At 50.4% G+C, this 27581-nt stretch overlaps 1 protein-coding gene across 1 annotated transcript in view; it reads left to right on the plus strand.

Annotated features, from left to right (window-relative positions):
* NOC2L (NOC2 like nucleolar associated transcriptional repressor) overlaps positions 1-27376 on the plus strand; it is an 83425-nt gene extending 56049 nt beyond the window's left edge. The window contains exons 16-19 of the mRNA XM_063145058.1: positions 3519-3632; positions 5061-5187; positions 21655-21780; positions 25790-27376. Coding sequence (XP_063001128.1) covers positions 3519-3632; positions 5061-5187; positions 21655-21780; positions 25790-25911 — 489 coding nt within the window. The 3' untranslated portion in view covers positions 25912-27376. The remainder of the gene's footprint in view (positions 1-3518; positions 3633-5060; positions 5188-21654; positions 21781-25789) is intronic.
* The last annotated feature ends 205 nt before the right edge of the window (positions 27377-27581 follow it).

Here is a 27581-nt window from a genome sequence, read left to right on the forward strand (position 1 = left end):
GAAGATCAAACCAGGCCATACTCCAGGAAATAAAGCCGGACTGCTCACTTGAGGGAATGGTTTTAAAGGCAAAACTGAAGGACTTTGGCCACATCATGAGAAGACAGGATACCCTGGAGAAGAGGCTGATGCTAGGGAAAGTGGAAGGCAAAAGGAAGAGGGGCCGACCAAGGGCAAGAGGGATGGATGATATTCTGGAGGTGACAGACTTGACCTTGGGGGAGCTAGGGGTGGCGACGGCTGACAGAAAGCTCCGGCGTGGGCTGGTCCATGAAGTCACAAAGAGTCGGAAGCGACTGAACGAATAAACAACAAATCCCTGGAGCCATTGCTCTGGAGGATTTCAGGTTGTTCGATTCAGAGGGTTGGATATCAGCACTATCCTTCGCTTGAACTCTGCCATGTCTTACGAAAAAGAGCTCAGCCCACAACCCCCCATACGTTCTTTTATCATTGCACCAGCTAATTTTTTTTAAAATTCCCTTTGGAAATTGTGCATGATCTCTGGGCTTTTTAGAGGCCGTTGTTATCCACGGCTCTGTAAGGCGTCGGTCTCTGTTATTCCCATTTCACAGATGGAGGACTGAGGCCTCAACTATTTATTTCTTACAAAATCATCACCACCAATCATCACCATAACGAAACATAATTAAGAGATCAAAAGCAACCTGTGGGCCTATCAGTTCTCCCTCTTCCTTGAATTTTTTGGGGCAAAGCCTTCGGTTTGCACTGGTGTGCATTTGTTTTTTTGGTTTTTAGCGTTCTCAAGCCACAACTTGTGGCTTGGAGCTGAGCAAACGCCCCATGCATGGAAGGGCCTGAGTTAATTCTTGATGGACAAATATGGCAGCTTCTTGTATTCCCATGGCTCAGGGGTGGCCGAAACAGCTGGAGGGACAGAACTCCCATGATCTCTCACCACTGGCTATGCTGGCTAGGACTGGTGGGCGTTGCAGGGCCAAAAGACGCCCATTCCTGCCTGCCTGGACCCTGAGATCATCACAGAATCATAGAATCATAGAATAGCAGAGTTGGAAGGGGCCTACAAGGCCATCGAGTCCAACGCCCTGCTCAATGCAGGAATCCACCCTAAAGCATCCCTGACAGGTGGTTGTCCAGCTGCCTCTTGAAGGCCTCTAGGGTGGAAGAGACAAAAACCTCCCTAGGGAACTGGTTCCATTGTCGTACTGCTCTAACAGTCAGGAAGTTTTTCCTGATGTCCAGCTGGAATCTGGCTTCCTTTAACTTGAGCCTGTTATTCCGTGTCCTGCACTCTGGGAGGATCGAGAAGAGATCCTGGCCCTCCTCTGTGTGACAACCTTTCAAGTATTTGAAGAGTGCTATCATGTCTCCCCTCCATCTTCTCTTCTCCAGTCTAAACAGGCCCAGTTCTTTCAGCCTCTCTTCATAGGGCTTTGTTTCCAGACCCCTGATCATCCTGGTTGCCCTCCTCCGAACACGCTCCAGCTTGTCTGCGTCCTTCTTGAATTGTGGAGCCCAGAACTGGACGCAATACTCTAGATGAGGCCTAACCAGGGCCGAATAGAGAGGAACCAGTACCTCACGTGATTTGGAAGCTCTACTTCTATTAATGCAGCCCAAAATAGCATTTGCCTTTCTTGCAGCCATATCGCACTGTTGGCTCCTATTCAGCTTGCGATCTACAACAATTCCGAGATCCTTCTCGTTTGTAGTATTGCTGAGCCAAGTATCCCCCATCTCGTAACTGTGCCTTTGGTTTCTATTTCCTAAATGTAGAACTTGGCATTTATCCCTATTAAATTTCATCCTGTTCATCTTCCTTCTCTGGGAGTGCCTCCTAAAAGAAATGAGGTGGGTGGCTACCAAGAAGAGGGCCTTACCAGTGGTGGCACCCCGGTTGTGGAATGGGCTTCACAGAGAGGCTCGCCTGACACCTACATTGTTTTCTTTTTGGTGCCAGGAGAACACCTTTTTTATTTCCCCAGGCATTTTATTCTTTCAGTTTCTGTTTTAAATCTGTTACTCTATTTTAAATCTTCCTGCTGTTCCTCGGTTCTCCGTGCTTGCTGATTTTATTTATAGTGGTTTTAAATGCATGTGTATATTGCATGTTTTTGTGGGTTTTAATTTTTGTCTATTGTTTTTAAGTGTTTTCATCTTACGGAAACCGTTCAGAGAGCTTCGGCTATGGGGCGGTCTAGAAATGCAAGAAATAATAATTTTTATGCTGCAGTTTAAAACCTTTATATTGTACTTTATTGTCTTGTATTTTATGGTTTTAATTGTTGCGAACCCCCCAGAGAGCTTAGGCTATGGGGCAGTATAGAAATGTAAATAATAATAATAATGTTGAGGTGCTCTTGATCTTTTAATCACAGTTGGCAGATCAAGCAGTGTCAACAGTGTCTTCGATTGATTGAGTGACCATTTATTTATTTAATTTCTATCACACACACACACACACACACACACACACACAAAACGACGCTCAAGGTAGCTAACAATAAAATAGAGATTAACAACAAAATTGCAATTAAAGTGTGACAATAAAAGGGAAAAAAATTAAAGAGACAAGAACACAAGAAATGTACAGCACCCAACCAGTATCAGCAACCGATCAACTCATACACCAAACAGAAACATCTTTTCCTGCTGACAAATGGACAATAGAGAAGGAGCCAGTCTGCCTCTCTTGGGAGGGAAATTCCAGAGCTTGGGTGCGGCCACTGAGAAGGCCCTGTCTTGTGTTTCTAGTCATAAGAACAAGTGCCGTGCTGGATCAGACCAAGGGTCCATCTAGTCCAGCACTCTGTTCGCACAGTGGCCAACCAGCCATCGGCCAGGGATGAACAAGCAGGACATGGTGCAACAGCACCCTCCCACCCATGTTCCTCAGCAACTGGGGCACACAGGCTTATTGCACCGAATACTGGAGATAGCACACAACCACACCATAGCCTTCGCCTCCAAGAATTTATCCAACCCCATTTCAAAGCCATCCAGATTGGTGGCCATCACTCCATCTTTTGGCAGTGAGTTCCATAGTTTAACTCTGCGCTGTGTGAAGAAGTCCTTCCTTTTATTTGTCCTGGATCTCCCTCCAATCAATTTTATGGGATGACCCCGGGTTCTAGTATTTTGAGAGAGGGAGAAAAATGTCTCCCTATCCGCATTCTCCACACCACGCATATTCCATATAACTTTGATAGTGGCAGGTCTGAGAGGAGGACTTCCCCTGAAATCTTAAAACCCGGGCCTGTTAGTATGGGACAATGCAGTTTTTCAGGCAGCCCGGTCCCAGGCCATATTACCCAAGAACTTTATATCTGGAAAGAACCCCAATTGGTCATGTGAAGAAATCCGTCCTTGGAGTTGCTTTGAGCCATGCCGTGCTCTTGCTGCCTCAGTTTCTCTACCTGTAAAATGGGCATAGAAATGCAGATGTGATTTACTCCCAAGGGGGGAAAGTGAGGGGATTGTGAGAATGACGAAGCTGGTCACTTGAGGTCATCTCTCTTGCCTTCCGTTCTCGACAGGAACAATGGGAGAAGGCGGCTAGGGAAGAAGGGACACCGCTGATGACGTATTACGTGCACTGGAAGAAGTTGAGGGAGAAGGAGATACAGCTGGAGATCAGCGGCAAAGAACGGGTAAGGGCCAGGCGGTTATTATTTGGACTGCGTCAATGAGTTCATCCATCAGCAAGACCTACTTGCTTAAAAACATTTTCATGGGCTTCAAAATGTTCTCCTGACTATTGGGGGCAGCAGGTTTTATTATTACTTTAAAATTATTTTTATTGATTGATTGGTTTTAACAATTTTATTATTTTCTACAGAAAGCAAAGCAAAAGGGGAAAAGGAGAGGGGGGGGAAGACATTACATAACATTACATACTTAACTAAGGCCATTGCTAGACGAGGTCTTAGCCCGGTGTGAGGCCCGGTCTCCGTCCTGTGTATCCAGATGATGCACAGGGGATCCTGGGGTCAGGCCGGAAGATTCTACGAACTTCCAGAGAAGGTGGGTGTCCTTGGAGAACAGCTTGGCATCCCCACTGGTTTCCAAACGCGGCCCTTTCGATGTCAGATTTATGTTCATTTATTTATTTATTTAATTACATTTATATACCACCCCACAGCCGAAGCTCTCTGGGCGGTTTACAACAATTAAAAATGGTAAACATTAAAAGTATACAAAATTTAAAAACCATCAAAAACATAAAAAACAGTATAAAAACAACAGTATCCATTTAAAAACAACAATTCTGGGGTCCATTAAAAACAAACTTAACGTTGTTAAATGCTGTTAAAATGCCTGGGAGAAGAGAAAAGTCTTGACCTGGTGCCGAAAAGATAACAATGTTGGCACCAGGCGAGCCTCATCGGGGAGATCATTCCACAGTCGGGGGGCCACCACTGAAAAGGCCCTTTCCCTTGTTGCCATCCTCCGAGCTTCCCTCGGAGGAGGCACTCGGAGGAGGACCTTAGATGTTGAGCGCAGTGTATGGGTAGGTTCATGTCGGGAGAGGCGTTCCATCAGGTATTGCGGTCCCAAGCCGTGTAGGGCTTTATAGGTTAAAACCAGCACCTTGAGTTGGGCTCGGAAACATATAGGCAGGCAATGCAAGCGGGCCAGAACATTTATTGTTCAGTTTGCCTTTTTCATTATTGTTGGATGCGGAGTTTGACATTTTCATTTTCACCGTGATCTCAGGATCTCTTTCCTGGATAATCTCTACCAGTTCAGACCTCATCGGACTATACATGAAGATAGGATAGTTTCCCCTAGTGTGTATCAATTTGCACTTGCTTATACTGAACCTCACTTGCCATGTGCAAACAATCCTCACTTGCTATTTGTTACCAAGTCTGAAAATCTCATCTCTCTCTCTCTCAATGGTGAACTTCCTCGTTCTCACGCCTACTAAAAATCCTTTTAAAAGCATGCTTTGCTGTCGAGTATTCACTCTCGTATTGGAAGGAGCCCACTGCTGCCACCAGAAAAGATCAAGGTGAACCCACTTTTCAAGGGCTTGTATTTACGTTCCCCCCCGCCCTCTCTTTGTCCATCTACAGCTAGAAGATCTGAATCTTCCTGAAATCAAACGGAAAAAGCCGGGCGAACAGAAAGAAGACGACACGAGGGAGTTTAAGGACCTTTTCGAGATGGACAGTGATTCCGACGAGGGCTTGTCTGTCAAAGGTATGCAGGTGGGGGTGCGGGTCTTGAAGGGAGGAAGGAATTTTGGGACCCGCTGCAGGGAATGGTGCAATTTGCCCATTGGCCACCAGGGGTCTGCAGTCAGTTGTAGAATGTGATTCGAACTCTTGCTTTCTGGGGAAGCTTCGGGGTTAAGTGTTCAACAGCCAGAACACACAAGGGAAGTTTCCCTCCCACTAAGAATATAAGAAGAACACTGTTGGATCAGATCGAGGGTCTGCCTAGTCCAACACTCTGTTCATAGAATCATAGAATAGCAGAGTTGGAAGGGGCCTACAAGGCCATCGAGTCCAACCCCCTGCTCAATGCAGGAATCCATCCTAAAGCATCCCTGACAGATGCTTGTCCAGCTGCCTCTTGAAGGCTTCTAGTGTGGGAGAGCCCACAACCTCCCTAGGTAACTGGTTCCATTGTCCTTCTGCTCTAACAGTCAGGAAGTTTCCAAATTCTGGGTGCCATAGCAAAAAAGGCCCTGTCATTTTGACTCCTGAATACGGGTATGTTGGAAAAGCACCAGCGATGGGCACAGCCTTGAAAAGAGGCTGTGTGTCAGCCGCGGCGTTTTCCTTTTGTGCAAATCTGCCCCCTTTTTTTTTTTAAAAAAAAATCTTTTTACTTCGGAGCGGGAGATTCGGAGAGCCTGCCTCAGAGCCGTTGGAGGGATAAACCAGGCATCGCTCTGCTTCGATTTTGCTGTGGGTGCTTTTGCTGCCCGTGTAGTCAGCCGTTTTTCCGGACCGAGTTGAGCGCAGAGCAGCGGCTACACCCAAGAGACAGAAACGCTGCTTTCTTTCTGTGTTTGTGTGTGTGTGTTGGGGGCAGCGGGTCGTAACAGGGAAACGGTGTTCGGGCACCCCGGAGAGGCGATTAGGATGTGCATCGCCGGGCCGCTGCCTGCTTTTTAAAGTAGCTGCCAACCCAGAGACACTGTTCTCCCTGCGAGGAAAATGGCAAGGGATTTGCTGTCGGCGTGCGGCAGGCTGGCAACGTGGAATGAAATGACACGTTTTGGAGCCTTCCCCGACGGAACAGTAGGAGATGTCGCAGTTGGAAACGGCCCTTCTTTCTCTCTTGCTCTGTCTGTCTGTCTCTCTCTCTCTCTGTGCCAAGTTTGTCTCAGTCGGCGGTATCTGTGGAGCCGAGGGGGGGAAAAACATTCAAGGGTTTGTGTGCGGTGTTTGGATAATGGGGAGGCAGGCGTTCAGAAAAGGTGCCTGCGTATGCGCTTGTGTGTCCTGCAGTTACTTGTTCATCCCTTGGAACCCCGAAAACGTTAAATTTGTTCGAAGGTCCAAGAGGGCCTAGAAACTTGGCTCCTTTAATTCAAAAGAAAAAAAGGGAAGCTCTTGAGACGGTTCTAAGCGGAACATATAGGTTTCACAGAACACTGGGAGGCCTCTCTTTTGATTATACTAAAAAAAAAAAAAAAAGGCATTTCCACTCATTAGAATTTGTGAAACCGAAGATCTGCTAACAATCCTGGTCTGTGATATTTGAAAAACCTTTTTCTTGTAGTATGTGGTTTGGCTCACTCTCTCGAGCCACCTGTGCTCTGACTGTAGCGGTGTTAAAAAACCCAGTCTCCTTGCAAGTTCCCCAAGTTCCTGATTTTTGGGGGCGGGGGGTGGGACACGGGGAACCGTGGCCGATGGAGCTATGACACAGTCAGTTTAAGTCTCTCCACTGAGGGACAGCCTCCTTCATAGGAACGTAGGAAGCTGCTTTTGGAAGTGTAAGAAGTCAGACCAGTGGTGTTTCCAGCTCACCTCTGCCCTGATGGGCAGCAGCATAGGATCATGGAATAGTAGAGTTGGAAGGGGCCTCTAAGGCCATCCAGTCCAACCCCCTGCTCAAGGAAGGAATCCACCTTAAAGCATCCCTGACAGGTGGCTGTCCAGCTGCCTCTAGTGTGAGAGAGCCCACAACCTCCCTAGGTAAGTGGTTCCATTGTCGTACCGCTCTAACAGTCAGGAAGTTTTTCCTGATGTCCAGCCGGAATCTGGCTTCCCGTCACTTGAGCCCGTTATTCCATGTCCTGCACTCTGGGACGATCAAGACGAGATCCTGGCCCTCCTCTGTGTGACCACCTTTCAAGTATTTGAAGAGTGCTCTCATGTCTCCCCTCAATCTTCTCTTCTCCAGGCTCAACATGCCCAGTTCTTTCAGTCTCTCCTCATAGGGTGATGCTTTCACCTAGACACCCCAAATGAGGGCAGGGGTGGCTTGCATTTTCAACACTCAGCCAGGGAAGTGGAATAATATATCTGCTTAGCTGGGGAGATCTCCCCCACCCCCACCCCACGCTCCCCAGCAAATATAGGACGGAGAAGGATGCAGGCTCTCTGCTCCATCGATAAACCAGAGAGCTCCACACCGCTCAAGGCAAATCTCTCCTCGTTGACGAAACATGTTTCCTATTTATAGTACGGCTTTGGTTCCTTGCCTGTGTTCAGATGAGTGGAAAATAAGCTGTTAATAGCTAGGAAATTACCAATTTTCTGTTAATTACCAGCAGCTCACAGCCTCTCTCCTCCTTCCTCTTTTTTTTTTTAATTAAATATTGCAGTAGTTAAGCGCTCATTAGCGTTTTATAGCGACTGTAATCTCGTCGGAATAAGTTTGTTGGGAGAACAGACTCTCCTCTTGATCGTGAGCCATTGGAAACGTGGCCACTGGTTACCTCTGGTTTAATCAAAGCTCACAGCAGAGAGGGCCCGATCCCTGCTAAGTAGAAAAGAGCAGCCGACGGGCTCAACGGGGATGGAGCAACTCCGCGGGAAGGTGGCGACGTTTGGGGGCTCTTTGGCGTCGGAGGAAGGCGAGTGCGGAGGAACATGGAACAGGCGTGGGAAAATGATGCGTGGTGTGGAGAAAGAAGGCAGGGAGACAGTTTTCTCCCCCTCTCGTGAGACGAGAACCTGGCGGGGTCGTCCCATGAAGCTGAGAGGTGGGAGATTCAGACGAAAGGAAGGACCTCTCGCCCCAGAGCGCAGAATTAAAACAATAGACTTCTCTCTTCTACAAGAAGTAGTGATGGCCACTCACGTGGACAGCCGAATAAGACGATTGAACAAATTTGTGCAGGAGGACAAGGTTATCAATGGCCACCAGTCCTCACAGCTCTCTACTACCTCCACTATCAGAGGCAGTATGCCTATGTTACACTAGTTGCTGGGGAACATGGGCAGGGCGGTGCTGTTGTGCTCATGTCCTAGTTATAGTCTTCCTGATGGTCACTGTGGGAACCACAGCCTAGACTAGACAGACCTTTGGTCTAATTCAGCACGACTCTTCTTCTGTCCTTAATAACGCCCCTCAGAGAAGGTGCATTTTTATTCTATGGTGCGTTTCCCCCCCCCCCCCCTTAGACATTTTGATGACATAAAGTATGAAGAACTGAACTCGGGACTTTAAATTCTCTTGGAGAATTCCGGAGTGTTTTAAAGTAGGGAGGGTATCGTAAAGACGCTGGGGAACTTGTGAATTGCCTGGTTGTGCCCTTACGTTTCTCCGGTTAAAAAATACTTTAGAAGTGTTTTTGTTCCTGTTCCTTATATCTTTGCTGTTGCATTTTCCAAGCTCTTGGCAAACAGGACTAGATGCTTGATTTCGTTTTTAAAAGTGAAAATGACGATTTCCATGAGAACCTCCAGACGGCGCTCAGGTGTGTCTCTGAGGCCGCCCACTTGCCCGCTGTTAGGAAGGACTTTGATTACCTGCCTTGATTACCTGCTGAAGCAACGTTTTTTTTTTTAATTATTTCTCTGAGGCCCTCTAGGTGTTTTTGGACTACAACTCCCATGAGCTCCAGGCAGCAGCGTGACCAATGATCAGGGATTATGGGAGTTAAGAACATAAGAGCCCTGCTGGATCAAACCAGGGGTCTATCTAGTCCAGCATTGCATTCACACAATGGACAACCAGCTGTTGGATTTGTAATCCAAAACATCTGGAGGGTGGCAAGTCGCCCACCCTTGCTGTGGTTGAGGAACATAGAGATGATTGTGAGATACACCTCCCACTTCCGGGAAGGGCTTCCGCTTTACCGCAGCTCAAGCAGAACAGGGCCTTCTCCGCTGTGGCCCCTCAATTGCAGGAATTATTCCTCAGGGAGGTCCATCAAAGCCTGACCCCTGTCAATTGTTGACTGTGAGTACGAAGCCACGGCAGTGGTACTTAGAAAAAAGACAAGAGAGTGGGATTTGTGGGTGAGCGAAGGAAAACCTAGCCCTTCTCAAGGACCACATTCTCTGAGTGGGCAGGGCCAAAGGGGCGGGCCCAAAATACCTTCGCGTTTTAGCCTTAAAGCTCTTACTTCCAGTCACTAAGCCTTGGGAGAGGCATTTCAGCCTTCCAGAATTGGGGGGGGGGGGGGGGCGGGAAACTACCGAAATGTCAGGAAACCACTAAACGGATTGGTAGTTAGGAGAATGGGGGCGGAGCCAAGGGAAGAAGGCGTGGCCATCTGGGGAAACCCCGTGAGGCTGAATTGCCCCACGGGTTTGAGTTTCAATCCCCATGCCCTCCGCCGTGGTTAATCTTAACTACGTTTGGTTGAAACTAGCTTCATAAACTGTGGCTAAGATTAACCACGTGATTGGTGGTTGGGAGAAAGGGGGCCGGGCCAGGGGAAGGGGGCGGGGCCTTATGACAAACTCTGGCGGGCTGGATCGAAACGCCCGGAGGCCCTTGGGCTGGACACCGATCACTCTCGGGTTTCTTGTTTTGCGGAGTATCCGAGCATCCGTGGTGATTGGACCACGTTACGTCCATCGTGTAAGCCTCCTCCTGAGCGATTTGTGGAGAATCAGTAGGAACGCTGGGGAAATTTAATTCTGGTTTCCCTAAACCCAGGCTCTCTTCCTTTTCTCTGTCTCGTTCTCCTCTGTCTGTCTCCCTCCTTCTCCTCTATCTCTGTCTGTCTGTCTGCCTCTCCTGTACGCAGCCCGCCCACCCCAGTACTGGAATGGGCAAGGTGGTTTGATTGTGCCAGCTGCACTGGTTACACTGCGTGTTTCCGAGCCCAATTCAAAGTGCAGGTTTTGACCTTTAAAGCTCAAACGAGACCAAGTTACTTGAAGGACCACCTTCACCCATATCAGCCGGCCCGTGCTTTAAGATCAGAAAAAGAGGCCCTTCTCATTTGCTCACCCATGGGAGCAATTAGGTGGGTGTCCACACCGGAGAGGCTTCCAAGAAGGCATTAAAATCATATTTATTTTCCTACGGCCTTTCCATGATGTGTACTGCTGTTGTTGTCCCTGCTGGTTTTATTCTTTTAATGGCTATTTTATTGTGAACGTTTTGATGACTTTTAATATTTTATTGCTTTTAATTTTTTAGGCATTTTATTGTTGTAAGCTGCCTTGTTGAGGGCCTCAGCCCTGAAAAGCGGCCAAGAAATACTTTAAATAAATAAATTTCTGTCTGTCTGTTGCCCTCTCTTCTATCTGTCTCTCTCTCTCTCTCCTCTTTGACTGCCTGTCTTTCTATCTATCTAGTTTAGTGGCTAAAGTGTTGGACTGGGAGTTGGGAGATCCGGGTTCTAGTCACAGTCACAGACTCTCAGCCCAACCTACCTCGCAGGGTTGTTGTTGTGAAGATAGAAATGGAGAGGAGGAAGAGTATTATGTTCACCGCCTTGGGTTCCTTGGAGGAAAACAGGCGGGATATGAATGCAATAATAAATAAATAAAATAAAGTGTTGGATGGGGCGTCGGGAGATCTGGGTTCTAGTCCCCACTCGGCCGTGGAAACACATAAAATGGAGAAGAGGGTTATGTTCACCACCTTGGGTTCCTTGGAGGGAAAAAAGGCGGGATATAAATGAAACATCTATCTGTCTATCTCCTCTTCTCTATCCATCCATCCATCTCCTTCATAGAATCATACACTAGTAGAGTTGAGTTCAACAGTGCGGGAATTCACCCTAAAGCATCCCTGACAGATGGTTGTCCAGCTGCCTCTTGAAGGCCTCTAGTGTGGGAGAGCCCACCACCTCCCTACATAACTGGTTCCATTGTCGCACTGCTCTAACAGTCGGGAAGCTTTTCCTGAATCATAGAATAGTAGAGTTGGAAGGGGCCTCTAAGGCCATCGAGTCCAACCCCCTGCTCAATGCAGGAATCCACCCTAAAGCATCCCTGACAGAGGCTTGTCCAGCTGCCTCTTGAAGGCCTCTAGTGTGGGAGAGCCCACCACCTCCCTAGGTCACTGGTTCCATTGTCGTACTGCTCTAACCGTCAGGAAGTTTTTCCTGATGTCCAGCTGGAATCTGGCTTCCTGTCACTTGAGCCCGTTATTCCACATCCTGCACTACCTATCTATTTTCATCTATCTATCTATATCTCCTTCTCCTCTCTATCTATCTATCTATCCATCTATCCATTCTATCTATTTATCAATCATCTATCTATCTCCTTCTCATCTATATCTCTCTATCTCTCTCTCTGTCTTATCGCGATGAAATAGAGGGCCGTTGGGAAGCGAGGCGAAAGGTGCGAGGCGCCGTGGTTGTGCGGAGTGCAAGAGGGGGGGGAGAGGTCAAGGGGCCCGGACGCCTCGGGCCAGCGCCGCGTCGAGTTTCCGAGCACGCGGGGTCGCGCAAGAGGGGCCCCCCCCTCGCCTGCCAGATTTGATCAATGGCCTGTCTGCGGTCGCAGCGGGGAGAGGCGGCAGCGGACGCATTCCTCTCATTTACCGGCTGACGGAGCTCCGGGAGGGGAAGGCGGCTGCTGCGGGCGGTTATTAATGGCTCGGGGAGAGGTGGTGGATTGCCTTGTCATCAGGCAATTAAAGCTGGCGAGGAGCAGCTCCACCGGCTGCGGCGTCTCTCCTGGCTGGGCCCGTAATGAGTGATCTGTCCGCATTAGGAGACGGCACACCTCTAATGAACTTTAGCGGGTTCCTTCATTTATCCGGCGCGTAATCATATTACGCCAATTTAATGTGGGGAGCGGGCGGGGCGGGCTGGGGCGGCCCAGGCTGCTTTCCCCGTCCGTTACGGGAACGCGTTCCCCAGCGCATGAGTGCGCATATGTTATTAGCAAGCCCCGATCTATAATGAGCAGTGTTCTTGCGGGGGGGGGGGTGGGGTGGGGTGGAGGCTGGGACGTGTTCCTTTTATCGGATAATTAGCCGGTCGCCCCAAATGTCAGTGGGGAAGGAAGGGGGTGGAGGAGGAGGAGGAGGAGGAGGAGGAAGGGAGAATAGATTATGTAATAACCGTAGATGATTATCTCAAATTTTCCCTCCGGGGAGTTTTGCCGCCTCCTCTCTCTCCCGCTCATAACGTGCGTTTTTATCTCTTGCTTTGTACATTTTGACTAAATGAAAGATATAATTCAATAGGGTGTGGATGTGAATACTATGGGAGTCTGAAATGCAGCCATAGTCTTGCTAGTATGAGGTTGTTTCTTCTCCTTCTCCACCTCCTCCTTCACCTCCTCCTCCTCCTTCTTCTTCTTCACCTCCTCCTCCTCCTCTTTCTCTCCTCCTCCTATTACTATAATTACTACTACTATTTTCTCTTCATTGTCATCCCTGGGAGCATGATGGGGCAGCTCACACACATGGGAGATTCCTAGATATTTATAATTGTTGTTTTTATATTATTATCTTCATCTATCCATCCCACCACTTCTATGTCTATCATCATCATCATCGTCATCTTCTCTTCTTTGTCGGCGTTGTCACTGGGAGCATACGTGGGCCAGCTCACGCTCATGAGAAAACCATTATTATTATTATTATTATTATTATTATTATTATTATTATTATTATTATTAATTCCATCCCACTACTAGTTATCACCACCATCATCAACCCCACCTTCTTAACAATGAAGGCCAGGCAAATTATAACATGGTTAAAACAACAGAAAGGGTTTCAACGGTCTTACCTATAAAAAGAGCTAAAATGAAGGGTAAGGGCAGCAATTTAGTCTGTTTTAGGCTACAATGCTACGTACCTCAGAAGAAGCCCCATTGGACTTGGTGGGGCTTACTTCTGCGTGGACGTGCCTAGGATGGGGGGAGGTATTGTCCCACTCTTGTCTTGAAGTTTGTGAGGAATAGACCCGCTCCGTCTCCCTCTCTCTGAAATACGCTGATTTGATTTTGCCCTGCGAGTTTTACGGCTGAGGGGGGCTTTGAACCTGGGTCTTCAACCATCTCGTCATTGCACCGCATTCGGCTTGTAGTGCAACCCAACAGGCCGAAGAGTTTCTCAAGAGAAGGGGTGCAGGACCTCTTTCAGCCCGGGGGGCGGATTCCATTTCGGAAGAACTGGGGTGTGTGTGTGTGTGAGGGTGCATTCCAGTGGTGGGTTGGATAAGGCCAAAAATCTGTTTAGCCCAGCCTCTTGTTTCCAACGGTGGACAGACATGCTGTTGGGAAGGCCACAAGCAGGTCACAAAGGCAACAGACCCCCCCTTCACCGGTTTCCCCCCACACACACACCACTATCTGATCTTGAGAGATACAGTGGTTCCAACAACCACTGATACTTTAATATTCTCCATCTAAGTCTTCGTTTAAAATCCATCCTAAGTTAGCAGTTGCATCTTGTGGCGGGGAGTTCCAGAGATGGATTTACATATTGTTCAAAAAGGGATTGGAACTCTTAAGGCAATGCGAAGCTGAGTTACTCAGGGCAGTTGCGGTGCCGGGGTGGTGGTGGAGGTAAGGGCATGCTGCCGAAACCATTTCTTGAGGTGTAGGTGGGTAAGGATGTCCGTTGCTGCCGGTTAATTTTGGTCTCAGTGGAGTTACCCGGGCTTTGGGTCTGCAAGCCGAGCTGCAGGCGTTTCCCCAAACTCTGGAATGTTTTTGCAGGGTTTTTTTTGGGGGGGGGCAAAGTTCCGCATTTGGCGCAAGGTTCCGCATTTGGCGCAAATTTCCGAGCCATTTGTGCAGACTCGGCCGTGGCTTGGGCAAATCACTCAGAAATGTGTGCAAATTGCAGAACGTTCCCCCTACCCTCTATGCTCAAAATCCCTGGAAAATGGACAAACTAGCTCGGCTTGCTGAAGGCCGAGTCGGCCGCTGCCATGTGAACCGAACCAAAGTCCAGGGGGACGAGCCTGGGAAAGCTCGTCGAAGCGCCCCCGCCCCCTGAAATGGATTTCTCCAACACCTCTGTGAGTGGGGTACCAAGCATGCCTTGATTTTTATATCGGCGGGGACGAAATATCGCAATCTCCTTTTGCCCTCGCCGTCAGCATCCACGGTCCGTGCGTTGCATGGAATAACCCGTTCCCTACAGCGACTGGAAACAGTCCTGGGGGAGGTTTAAAGGGAGGGGGGGAGGCGTGGAGAATTTCCCATCCTCGCCTCTCCCCTCCTGCTGCCCCTCCAGTAATAGCTTCATCGTTAAAGTGATTAATGCAGCCTCCAGGGCGCTGGCTTCCCGGCCAAATTGTATTAAAAGTCAGGCTAATATCTCCGGCTGTAGCCAGCAGGGATTCCGGTGGGAGAAAGCATGGTGGGACGTGGCCGGTATGAACAGGATGCTCTTGGCTCTGAGTGCGAGGGGGCGCTGTTCTTTCCTAGGCTGCGGGGGGGGGGGGGCGACCCTCGAGGCTGATGGAAAGAAGGGGCGAGAAGTGCATAAACGTCACAGTAGGTGGCAATTCCCCCCCCCCTTGCAAGATAAGTAGATGCCCCCGATCTTTCGTCATCTCCTCCCACGAGTGATGTAGGAGATGGGTGTTGAATCCTGAAGGCCAAGGGTCAAATTCCTTTGCTGCCGTGATGCTTTCTGGGTGGCCATGAGCAAGCCACCCCCACCCCCCCCGCGGCCTGTTGCCTTAAACTTGATGGAGATGAGATAAGGGTTTTATGAAGCACTTTGTGTGTTTGGAAAGCTCGTGGTGGATGGTGCGGGATCAGCGTTGGTGTGGCTTTACGCGGAGGAGCCAGAGAGAGCGAGAAAGACGAACACGCACAAAAGCACACATGCAAGTCTCTGTCTGATCTGCACTTACAATCTGAATTTTGGAGGACGGAGAAGGCGGCAAGGAGCGATAGCCGTGGCGGACTAAATAGATCCCTTGTATTCCGACACCGTCTGCTAGGGATGGACCAGGGAGGGTGGTTAACGAAAGAACATCAGAAGAGCCCTGATGCTAGATCAGACCCGAGGGTCCATCTAGTCCAGGGCTCTGTTCGCACAGTGGCCAACCAGCCGTCGGCCAGGGATGAACAAGCAGGACATGGTGCAACAGCACCCTCCCGCCCATGTTCCCCAGCAACTGCTGCACACAGGCTTATTGCCTCTAATACCGGAGAGAGCACACACCCATCAGGGCCAGTAGCCATGGATAGCCTTCGCCTCCAGGAACTTATCCAACCCCATTTTAAAGCCATCCAGATTGGTGGCCATCACCACATCCTGGGGTAGTGAGTTCCATCGTTCAACTCTGCGCTGTGTGAAGAAGTCCTTCCTTTTATTTGTCCTGGATCTCCCACCAATCAGTTTCATGGGATGACCCTGGCTTCTAGTAGTTTGAGAGAGGGAGAAAAATGTATCCCTATCCACATGCTCCACACTATGCATCATTTTGTACACCTCTATCCTGTCTCCCCTCAGCCTCCTTTTTTCCAAGCTAAACAGTCCCAGTTGATGTAACCTTCCCTCGTAGGGGAGATGCTCCAGCCCCTTCATCATTCTAGTTGCCCTTCTCTGCACTTTTTCCGGCTCTACAATATCCTTTTTTAGGTGTCGTGACCAGAACTGTACACAGGACTCTAAGTGTGGGCGCACCACACTTGACCTCTCCGGGCGTTCCCAGAGGCGTCTGGTCGGGCGCTGCAGCAGAGCAGATACTGCGCCAGGGGGACCTTTTGGCCTGAGCCCCCAGGGCTCTTTGGTTGTTCAGCGGAGGGGAGCGAGAACGAAGGCTTTCCTGGAAGAGGAGGGTAGGGATTTGAAGAGAGGCCAAGGAAGTGTCCTGGAGAGCGTTCCCCATGGAAGGGACACCAAGGGAACACAAGCAGCATCCTTTAATGCCCTTATAATGTAATGCTGTCATATTTATTATTATTATTATCATCATCATTATCATCAGTGCGGTGGTGGGGTTAGAGTGTTGGACTGGGACTTAGGAGATCCGGGTTCTAGTCCCCTCTCGGCCAGGAAGCTCACTGGGTCACTTTGGGGCGGTTGCGGACTCCCAGCCTGACCTACCTCACAGGGTTGTTGTTAGGATAAAACGGAGAGGCCATGTGAGCCACCTCGGAGTTCCTCGCAAGAGGGGAAAAAGATTTGGATCTAAACGTAGTCGTGATGATGATGATGTAAAGATTAGAGAAAAAATTAGCATCGCAACTCTATGGGGCTGCTGTGTTGGGAATATTTTCCTAGAGAAGCGGTTCTAATGTTTACACGCAGAGAAAGCGGGACATAGACAGACGTACAGACTCGGAGAGAGGCAGACACAGACATGGAGAGAAATAGACATGGAGAGAAATAGACATGGAGAGAGACACCCACACACACAACACGCGAAACCAGGCTGCTTAACCACAAAACGGTTAACGGAATACATTGACCTGAACGCATTCCATTAACCATTTTGTGGTTAAACAGCGTGGTTTCGCGTGTTGCGTGAACGGGGCCAAACATGCACAAATACACACAGGCTTGAAGAGAGAGAAGCACACATGCACAGAGAGAAAGCACACATACACACACACAGAGATAAAGCATACAGAGACACACACTGACTTGGGACCACAATACCTGACGGAACGCCTCTCCCGACATGAACCTACCCCTACACTGCGCTCAACATCTAAGGTCCTCCTCCGAGTGCCTACTCCGAGGGAAGCTCGGAGGATGGCAACAAGGCAGAGGGCCTTTTCGGTGGTGGCCCCTCAATTGTGGAATGATCTCCCCGATGAGGCTCGCCTGGCGCCCACATTGTTATCTTTCAGGCACCAGGTCAAGACTTTTCTCCCAGGCATTTAACAGCATTTAACAACATATGCTAGGTTTCTTTCTTTTTTAACGGACCCCAGAAGTGTTCTGGTTTAAATGGACACCGTTGTTTTTATACTGTTTACGTTTTTGGTGGTTTTAAATTTTGTATACTTTTTAATGTTCCAAAGGGAGAGGCGGGTAAGAAATAATTTTTTTATTATTATTATTGTTATTGTTCACTGTTTTTTACTTTTGTAAACCGCCCAGAGAGCTTCGGCTACAGGGTGGTACATGCACGTAATAAATCAAATCAAAATCTCACACACAGGGACCCAGAGCTTTGAGCAGAAGCGCCTCTCCAGGCGCCCATCTGCCACCCATGGTCTCCGCGCTAATGGGAATTCATCAAGGGCTTGGCTGAGCAATTGCCGGCCGCAGCTGCGCTCCGCCCGGGCCCCCGCTGGAGAGGGCGTCTCTCGCAAGGCAGTGGCTGGAGCTGATAACGGTCTTCCCGCCAGCCGGGCATGATAAATGGGGGCCCTGGCCACGCGTTTTGTTTCCTCTTCTCCTGTGCCGGCGGAGATAGGCCTGCTCAGGTGGCTGTCAGCCTTATCAGCCGTGGGAGGCCGCGCTGCCATCCGTCTTGTGTCTGGGCGACCCTGGGGAGAAGCAGGGATGGAACGGAACTGCCAGCAGTCGGGCAGAGGCAGCGTCCCAGTCAGGGCCAACGTGAATTGGGAGGCAAGAGAGTTAAATGCAAAGGCTTTAATTGGCAAAAAATCATAGAATCACAGAATAGCAGAGTTGGAAGGGGCCTACAAGGCCATCGAGTCCAACCCCCTGCTCAATGCAGGAATCCACCCTAAAGCATCCCTGACAGATGCTTGTCCAGCTGCCTCTTGAAGGCCTCGAGTGTGGGACAGCCCACAACCTCCCTAGGTAACTGATTCCATTGTCGTACTGCTCTAACAGTCAGGAAGTTTTTCCTGATGTCCAGCTGGAATCTGGCTTCCTTTAACTTGAGCCCGTTATTCCGTGTCCTGCACTCTGGGAGGATCGAGAAGAGATCCTGGCCCTCCTCTGTGCGACAACCTTTCAAGTCTTTGAAGAGTGCTCTCATGTCTCCCCTCCATCTTCTCTTCTCCAGGCTAAACCTGCCCAGTTCTTTCAGTCTCTCCTCATAGGGCTTTGTTTCCAGACCCCTGATCATCCTGGTTGCCCTCCTCTGAACACGCACCAGCTTGTCTGCGTCCTTCTTGAATTGTGGAGCCCAGAACTGGACGCCGTACTCTAGATGAGGCCTAACCAGGGCCGAATAGAGAGGAACCAGTACCTCACGTGAACAGAACAAAATTCTGTTCTCTGTTCCTCTCTTTCTCTTTCTCTCTCTCTCACACACACACCTCCCTCTCTGCTTCTGAGTGTGACAGTTTGTGTGGCAAGGAGCTTGACCCTCTCTCAAAAAGTCTAAATTCAAAAGCACTTTTTTAAAAAAGAAAAATGCATGCCTACCTGTGATGGCCTCTGCCGTTCTAGAACAGATATTGCCGGCCTGTGCGCACGTATCCTGCACTTAGAAATTAATAAAGTGCAAACGCTGCACCCAATTGATCCAGATTCTGTGCTAACCGAAGCCAAAATCGATAACGTCTAAATTATGCACGTAGGGTGGGGGGGACTTTGCATAATTTATTCTGCCAACATGTAGCCTTGGGGTGGGGAAAAGCAACCATAGACGTCCGAAGGCCTCACCTTCAACCCTCCGCCGCCCTCCTAAGATTTCTGGCAGCATCTCTTTGCTGTGGTAAGGACTAGAAACTTTAAAAAAAAAAACCACTTTTAAAGTGGCAGGTTCTCAGGAGTACAGAGCCATCTGCCACTTACGGTATTACTGTGTTCATCGCGACGGCTCCTTTAGCTCCTCCGGTCTTTGTGCTTGCATCGTTTTTATTTATTACATTTCTAAACTGCCCCATAGCTGAAGCTGTCTTGGACGGTTCACAACAATTAAAACATTTTTTTTAAAAAAGAAAGGAAAGGCAGCTATATGCAGAAGTGGCGAAGGGTTTGCAATCCCTGCGTGGTTGGTAGAGGTCTGTGCTGAAGCAGGAAAGAACAGAAGGGTTGGGAAATAAGTCGGATACAGAGAAGATGGCATCCGGTGTGTGTGTGTGTTAGTTCGTTCGTGTTCTTGGCTGTGTTCCTTGTATCAAAGTCGATACAAATGCAGCGAGCGCTTGCCTTCTGCAAGGAGCAATCAACGGCGCTCAGCCCAGCTGCCTGTCATAGAGGCTGCAGCTGTGAAACATCTGTCCGCCCGCAAGCACCCCAGGGCCGGCCAAAGAGGGAGTGTGCCTCCACGTAGAGATGTCATAAATAAACTGCGGATAAAGAAAAATGCCCCACTAACCTGTGTGTCCCGCGGCCGGCGAGGTGTCGTTAGGAACACACACACACACGTGCAAATGTTAGCTGTACCTTTTCACTGGGTGGCCTTAGACAAGCTGTTCTTTCGATCTGCCATATTGGGATATTAATTTGTATTTGTAATAATCATAGAATCATAGAATAGCAGAGTTGGAAGGGGCCTACAAGGCCATCGAGTCCAACCCCCTGCTCAATGCAGGAATCCACCCTAAAGCATCCCTGACAGAGGGTTGTCCAGCTGCCTCTTGAAGGCCTCTAGTGTGGGAGAGCCCACCACCTCCCTAGGTAACTGATTCCACCATCGCACTGCTCTAACAGTCAGGAAGTTTTTCCTGATGTCCAGCTGGAATCTGGCTTCCTGTCACTTGAGCCCGTTATTCCGTGTCCTGCACTCTGGGAGGATCGAGAAGAGATCCTGGCTCTCCTCTGTGGGACAACCTTTTAAGTATCTGAAGAGTGCTCTCATGTCTTCCCTCAACCTTCTCTTCTCCAGGCTAAACATGCCCAGTTCTTTCAGTCTCTCTTCATAGGGCTTTGTTTCCAGACCCCTGATCATCCTCGTTGCCCTCCTTTGAACCCCCTCCAGCTTGTCTGCATCCTTCTTGAATTGTGGAGCCCAGAACTGGACGCAATACTCTAGATGAGGCCTAACCAGGGCCGAATAGAGAGGAACCAGGACCTCACGTGATTTGGAAGCTCTACTTCTATTAATGCAGCCCCAAATAGCATTGGCCTTTCTTGCAGCCACATCGCACTGTTGGCTCATATTCAGCTTGCGATCTAATGATGGGACGCTTACTAAAGGGTGCTGTTTCTTAAGGGTGGGATCCCGGATCTGCTTCCCACAAGGGAAAGGACTGTGCTTGTGGAAGGTCCTCCTCATTTGGGGGGGTTTCTCCCCCGTTTGGGGGGTTTCCTTCCCTTTCCCCTACACCACAGATTGCCCCATTCAGAAGGGTCACTTCACTCTGTGTAGCCTTTTGAGGGATATTCAGGAGCTGTTGTGGGGTGGGGGAACTCTGTATTATTATTATTTGCAAGTCCAGCTTTCATTCTGCCAAGCATATACATGTTCCTGCCTGCTGCTGCTGCTGGAAAAGGGGGCGGAAAAGGGCCACTCAAATGATCTGGCGCATCTCGCCTAGGAGGGAAGGTTACAACAGCTGGGATTGTTCAGTTTGGAAATAGGAGGCAGAGGGGAGACATGATAAGAGGTGGACAAAATGACGCCCGGTGTGGAGAAGGTGGACAGGGAGACATTTTTCTCCCTCTCTCAAAATACTAGAACCCAGCGGGGTCATTATCTCATGGAGCTGGTTGATGAGAGATTCGGGACAGATGAAAGGAAGGACTTTTTCCACACAGCGCAGAATTAAGCTATGGAACTCACCACCACAAGACGTGGTGATGGGCCACCCATTTGGATGGCTTTGAAGGGGAGTTGGATAAATTCCTGGAGGAGGAGGCGGCTATCCATGGCTACTAGCCCTGATGGCTAAATGCAACCTCCAGTAGCACAGGTCATAAGCCTATATACACCAGTCGCTGGTATTGCACTGTAGCACTGTGTCCTACTTGTGGGTCCCTGGCCAGCAGCTGTGTGAAGAGCGTGCCGGACTAGATGGACCCTTGGTCTGATCCATCAGCGTTCTTCTTACATTCTTATGCTGCTTCTCCTCCCTTTTCCAGTCTGACACTTATTTAAAATACAAAAGGTGGGAACAGGTTTAACATAAGTGTGGGGAGGACTCATTACACCCCCCTACTTCTGGCCACATTTGTGTCTTGTACTCTATTGGGGAGCTCCTATGGTAAGGGCGTCCTTAGATCTTCTGTCTGTCTCGGTATGCCACAGCACAAATTTTATTGCAAGCTGTTTATATTAAAGAATATAGATTTCTCATTCTCCCTCTCTCTCCCTTTGATGAAGAGTTCTTTGAAACCAGCTGGGAAGCATAGCAACTTGTACAGTTGCCTTTTTGTGTTCGGTGTCTCGGGCATAAAGTATTTTGGATTTCTCTGTGTTTCAGACACACCTTAACAGTGCGGAGTGAGGTCCGTCAATCTAATTCCACGTTTGTTTTCTTTTCCTTGATATAGAGAAATCGAAGTCCAGGAAGGGCAGCTCGGATGACAGTGAAGATGACGCCGCCGACGAGGATGAAGGAGAGTACGAAGTGGAGGAGGAGGAGGAGGAAAAGGAGGAGGATTCCAGTGACTCAGAGGGTAAGAGCGAAGCGCCTTTTGCGCTACCTTGGAGAGAACAGCTTTGTGTATTTATTTATTTATTTATTTATTTATATTATTACATTTATACCCTGCCTTTTTCCTTTTGCAAGTAATCCAAGGTGGCTTACATGGTCCTCCTCTTCATTTTATCCTCACAATAACCCTGTGAGATCATAGCGGTTAGCTCTCACCACTGGCAGCCACTGCCTGCTTTCTTCTATTGCGATTGGTAAATCGAGCTGGCGTCCTGCCAAGCCCATGGACTCCTGCCACGCGCAACCCCCTCTCCTCCCCGGCAATCCCTCCGAGCGGAGAGGCTGGCACTCGGGGAAAGAGGGTACGAGCGAGAGCCGCCTCCCTGCTTTGAGGGGGTCACCCGTTCCCACCGCCTCTGGGCCAGGAATAAATCCAGAGGGGCTAGCTGTGCCATCCCTGGCAGGAGCCGGGTCAGCCGAGGGCCCGGCCGGGGCACGAAGCCTAGAGCAAAGGTGGCAAAGGCTGCAGCCCTGGTTCTGTCGGGGCTGATTGTCTGTGCGAAAACACCCCCACCCTGGCCTGGAGTTGGCTGCGTTGTTCCCAGTCTTCGCTGTTGTTTCTCCCTCTTTGCGAAAGCCGAGATTTAAGGGAATAATCCTCATTTGGGAGCGGGAGACACCTGCCCGCCCCCCTCGCCCGCAGGGGCTCTCTTCTCCCGACGCGATTTCTCTCTCGCTGCGAAGCGGAAACGCCAGCCAGCAAGGTGCCCGGCCCGCTCTGACTGATTCCCTGTGGCAGATGGCAGAGCCTTGGCACACGAACGAACCCCGCTGCCGTCGCCCAGAATAGACGAGCGGCGGAGACGGAGCGCCGGCAACGGCTGTGAGCGCTTGGCGGCGTTTCCTCGCCAGGCCTTGGAACGCTTTCGCCCTGGGGCCGCTGGGCCTTGGCGAGGCGGGAAGGTAAAAGAGCCCTCCATCCCTCGGCGGGGGCGCTGCGTCAGCGCGCTGTTCAGCGGGGCGGTTGGTTTTCTTCCGTTTCTTTTCAAGCTTGCTTGGCAATGGAAGGCATTTTAGGGCAGGAACCGTGGCGTTTTCTGGGTGGGCAACACACCCAGCCATAGCTCAGTGGTAAAACCCTGGCGTTCCGCGCAGCCGGTCGCAGGTTCAACATCGGCATTTATCCCGCCTGTGGGGTAGCAGACAGCTGGAGTTTTAATAAAAACTAGTAACCGCCCGGAAAGCGTCTGGCGATGAGGGAGACAAGGCAGCGGAAACCGGACGCCGTTTCATTCCTAGGGTCGTGGTGGGACTCTATGACACGAGTGCGAAATGCAAAAACGCACAGGCTCAGTGTATAGGTGAACGCCAGGGCCTAGCTGCACCGTTGACCGGTGGACCCAGTGGCTGCGTTCAGACCATGAGTGGAGGCGAAGAAGCCACCGTGGCTTCTTTTCCCCACCCTGCGCCCGCTGCTTGCACACCCACCATTTCCCTAATGAACCTCGCTGTGGTGTGGGTGGCCTTGTCATCCGAACCCAGTGAGGTGAGCAATGGGTGTGTGTGTGTGTGGCGTCCAAACCATCCCCTACGACAAGCCATTGCGGGTTGGGTGGGGTGGTTGGAAACCTCAAGGGTCAAACTCTGCCCGTTTGGAGGGCTGGTAAATAGAACCCGAGTGACCATCGGCTTCGGCACCAGTAGACGAAGTGCCAGACAGTGTCACCCTTGATTTAGTAGCTGATGAGGAACGTTGCGGGATTAGATCTCGGGTCCCTGGCGCCCACAAAGCTCTCCGTTGCCTGCTCCCTTCAGAAATTTAGTTTAAATAAAAACTTTGAAGAGCGTTAGGGTGCCTGTTTCTCTTCCTCGTTCCTGAACCAGTTACCTAGGGAGGTTGTGGGCTCTCCCACACTAGAGGCCTTCAAGAGGCAGCCGGACAGCCATCTGTCAGGGATGCTGTAGGGTGGATTCCTGCATTGAGCAGGGGGTTGGACTCGATGGCCTTAGAGCAAGGCGACCTTATTGAAAAGGAGGACAGGGCTCCTGTATCTTTAACAGTTGCATAGAAAAGGGAATTTCAGCAGGTGTCATTTGTAGGCACGCAGCACCTGGTGAAATCCCCTCTTCATCACAACAGTTAAAGCTGCAGGAGCCCTGCCCTAGAGGCAGCTGGACAGCCACCTGTCAGGGATGTTTTAAGGTGGATCCCTGCCTTGAGCAGGGGGTTGGACTCCATGGCCTTCAAGGCCCCTTCCAGCTAAACAGACAGGAATAGAAGTGCTGCGTCCGGGCTCCTCCCAAGCTTTCTCCCACGGAGACCTTTCCCCCTTTGGCCTCTTTTTCCGTTTCCAACCTCACTCTCTTCCCCCATCCCTCTACCTTGCGGTTCTTCCTCCTTTTGGCCTTGCTCCTTCTCTCACTACTGCCTCTTCCCTCCTAGTCTTGCTCTCTCCCCCTCCCTGTCCTCCCTCTCTCTTATTTCATCCCCATCCCAGCCTGTACCTGTTTTCCCCAATGTCGTCCCCCCCCTTCTCTCACACACACCACCTACAAAGGCAGACGAGGTTAGGAGTGCCGTGCTGGCTGAGGTCAAGGTAGAGAAAAACTCTCCTTTCCTTTTGGGGCTACGGGCATTTTCCTTTGTTTTGGGGCTGGCGAAAGGCGAGTGCCCAACCCTGCAGAGGCTCCTACAGAGAGGTAATCCTCATTCAGCTCCCTGTAAGTATGATAGCCTTGCAGCCATAAACGTTGTGCTTCCGTGAAGTCGAATATGTGAAATGGCTGCCGCCTTCCTCTGCCAGAAATCAATTCCTTGAGTGAATTGCTTGTCTTGTGACTAGCCAGCCCTCATGGCAGCCAATGTGTTTATAGCCACAGCTTTGTGGCGGTGCCCACAGCACTTGCTCGAATTGACAGATGTGCCCAAAGGTCGATGGACCTTTGGCTTAGATCTTAGGGATAAAGACTCTTATTCAGATACTCCCATAGGAACATTGGATGCGGCCTTATGTGGAGTCTAACCACTGGCCAGTATTGTCAACACTGACCGGCAGCAGCGGCAGGTCTCCGAGATTTCAGGCAGGACTTTTTCTTAATTCTACCTGGAGTTGACCGGGACTGAACCTCAGACTTTCTGCTAGAGCTGGTTGAATCTCAGTTCTGGTTTCTTGGAGTTTCTTATTCTCCCAATCTTTGGTTTGTCTCAATCTTGAGAGAATTTCTCCAGCCTTAAATTTGGTTCACTCTGAACTTTGGGAATGAGTCTTGTAATCGTTTTTGTGCTCCTTTCTCCTAATACAGCCTTCCTCAACCTGGGGCGCTCCAGATGTGTTGGACTACAACTCTCAGAATGCCCCAGCCAGCTGGCTGGGGCATTCTGGGAGATGCAGTCCAACACATCTGGAGCGCCCCAGGTTGAGGAAGGCTGTCCTAATACATGCTATGAATTCTCCTGTAATACGCACAATTTTATGTGAGCGGTTTTCATAATAACCGTGCACGTTTTCAACGCCGTTTCCCCTCCTATACAGCTGAGGGCATGCATTATTATTTTTTGATGGGAGAATGCCGTTGCGAACGCCGGAGCTGCGTGAACTTTGCGTTGTAGTTCTCAGCGTGGTTCGAAACGGCAAAACGGGACGGGTTTGCATTCGGTGCGCACTGTGAACGTTCCTTACTGTCTGCATGCAAATTATCTGGTCCCTCCCTGAGCTACACACCTTCTCCCAGGTGTTGAGCTCACTCTAAAAAGAACAGTGGGGAAGTAATGGGATTGGCAGGGCACCCTTTTCTCTCTGCCCACCCCTCACCTAATAATGTTCTTCGCCTACAAACTGTGTTGCAAGGGCACAGGTGCGCCTCCACCCTCCCTGCCTACTATCTGGGAGATGCAGCGGCACCGATAAATTAATTAGCGCTTGTGATTAATTAGCAATGAGCCGCTTCTGCCTGCCTGTCTTCTCTCTCTCTCTCCCCTCTTCCTGATAAGGCAGGATTTACACCTCTCTCCTCCTCTCTTCCTTCCGCAGGGGGAGGCAAAGGAGCCGGGCCCAGGGAGGTCAGCAAACAGCTGTCTCGCGCAGAGCTGCAGCGGCTAGCAGAGGGACCGGAGGATGCCGTGGAAGAACTGGACTTCTCCGACAGCGACTGACGGCAGCGCTTGCGAACAGTTAGGACGGGCAGTTTGCGTGGGTCAGGGCTGGGCGAGGGTTCGCCTCCCCCCACCCACACACCGTGCGTCCTTTCAAAGTGTGTGTGTGGGGGGGTTGCTTCATTGAGGCTGCCCCCGGGCGCCACTTGGAATGTGAAAATCTTCTCCGGCGGAGTTTTATGCGTTAGGGAGGCGCGCCGTAAAATTTGTGGTTACGCCGGGGGCAGTAAAGCGGGCTCAGTCGAAGCAATAAAAGGGCCTCGTTAAAACCTGCCACTTTAAATAACGTTGGAGCTGCCGTCGCCTCCAAGTTCCTGTTTTGTATTTTTCTTTAGAAAGCCACCTTCCCAAGCTCCCCTTCCGCGCCGTGGGCTGCAAAGCAGTTGGTCCGCCGTCTTCTCCCTCGCACCCAAGCCCCTCTGAGGGCGGAAGACAAAGCGGTTCACAGCAGTTGGCAACCCCTGGCCGGCTGCAGTGCTGCTTGTGAGTTTTTAACGGGCACGGAGACCACTTTCCCACTTGGGTTTTCCGGGGAGCTCCTTCGCCCCGTAAACGTTCCGCCCTGGCGTAGAGCAGGGGGGGTCCAGGCGTCCTTGTTTGGCTGCAATGCTGCTGCCAAATGAAGAGTCAAGAGCTCTGCGCTTGTCTATTTTTGTGTGTGCGTAGAAATCATTCTCCCCACCCCTGGCTTGCGGCCTCTGCCACGTTTTATTTTTATTAGCACATCAGATTGTATCGGAGGAGTTTGGCTGGAATACTCTCTTCCTTACCGGACAGCCAGCCAGCGTTTTATTCCTGTCCGTAGAAGCGCTCTTGTTTGTAGCAAAGAGGCCAACTACCTTGTCAGGAGCAAAAAAACAAACACACATCTTTAGGCTTGTGCGCAACCCCGGAGACGTCTGCGTTTGTGCGTTGCAAACGCGGGAGACAAACGGGACGTCCATACATGGGCAGCTACCGCCAGCACAGGCCGGGAACAGCGCCCTGCATAGCAGCAGTGGTGCGTTGTGGTTTTCAGAATCACGGGGTCGGTGGCTTGGGGACAGCAGCCTTCAGCGCGTAGCGCCTTCACCAAATCCCGAGCCCCACATGGGGGGGGGGGGGCTGGAGACTTCTATGGTGTGGTGGGCCCACACGGGGAGACCCTGAATTTCTTGCGCCATAGACGGCTGCCGTTACAGCAGCAGGCAAGTTTCCCCCCCCTGCAAGGAAGCTAACCTAAACCCCAAGTCGTTTGCAAACTTGACTGATGACCCTCTCTCCCGCCCCACGTGCCAGCCCCCACTTTACAGAAAAGTTTTGCGGATCGCCAGAAGGCCGCAACAGAAGCCTTTGGACTGCAGAGCGCGTCCTGCACCGGAAGGGGGGCTTTTGGTAACTAGACGTCACTCTCATGGTGACGAGGTAGGACTGTTTAGGGGTCGATCTCCATAGCCGGGATGGGGGAGAGGACTGCCCTCTGTCCATGTGCGAAGTTTAGTTGTGTGCGTCTGTCATCCCCCCCCCCCCCAGTTCCCTTGCTGAAACCGGTGCACCAGCAGCGTGCAGCCTCACGTAGACACAAACAAGCCAGATCCGGTATTTAAGTCATAGCTTCCTGCCAGGGATGTGAACCAGGGATGTGAACCTATGGTTAAGTGCTCCCGGACAAGCCAAGATCAAACTCCGCT

This window comes from Elgaria multicarinata, chromosome 20 (assembly GCF_023053635.1).
Source record: "Elgaria multicarinata webbii isolate HBS135686 ecotype San Diego chromosome 20, rElgMul1.1.pri, whole genome shotgun sequence".
Classification (NCBI taxonomy): domain Eukaryota; kingdom Metazoa; phylum Chordata; class Lepidosauria; order Squamata; family Anguidae; genus Elgaria; species Elgaria multicarinata.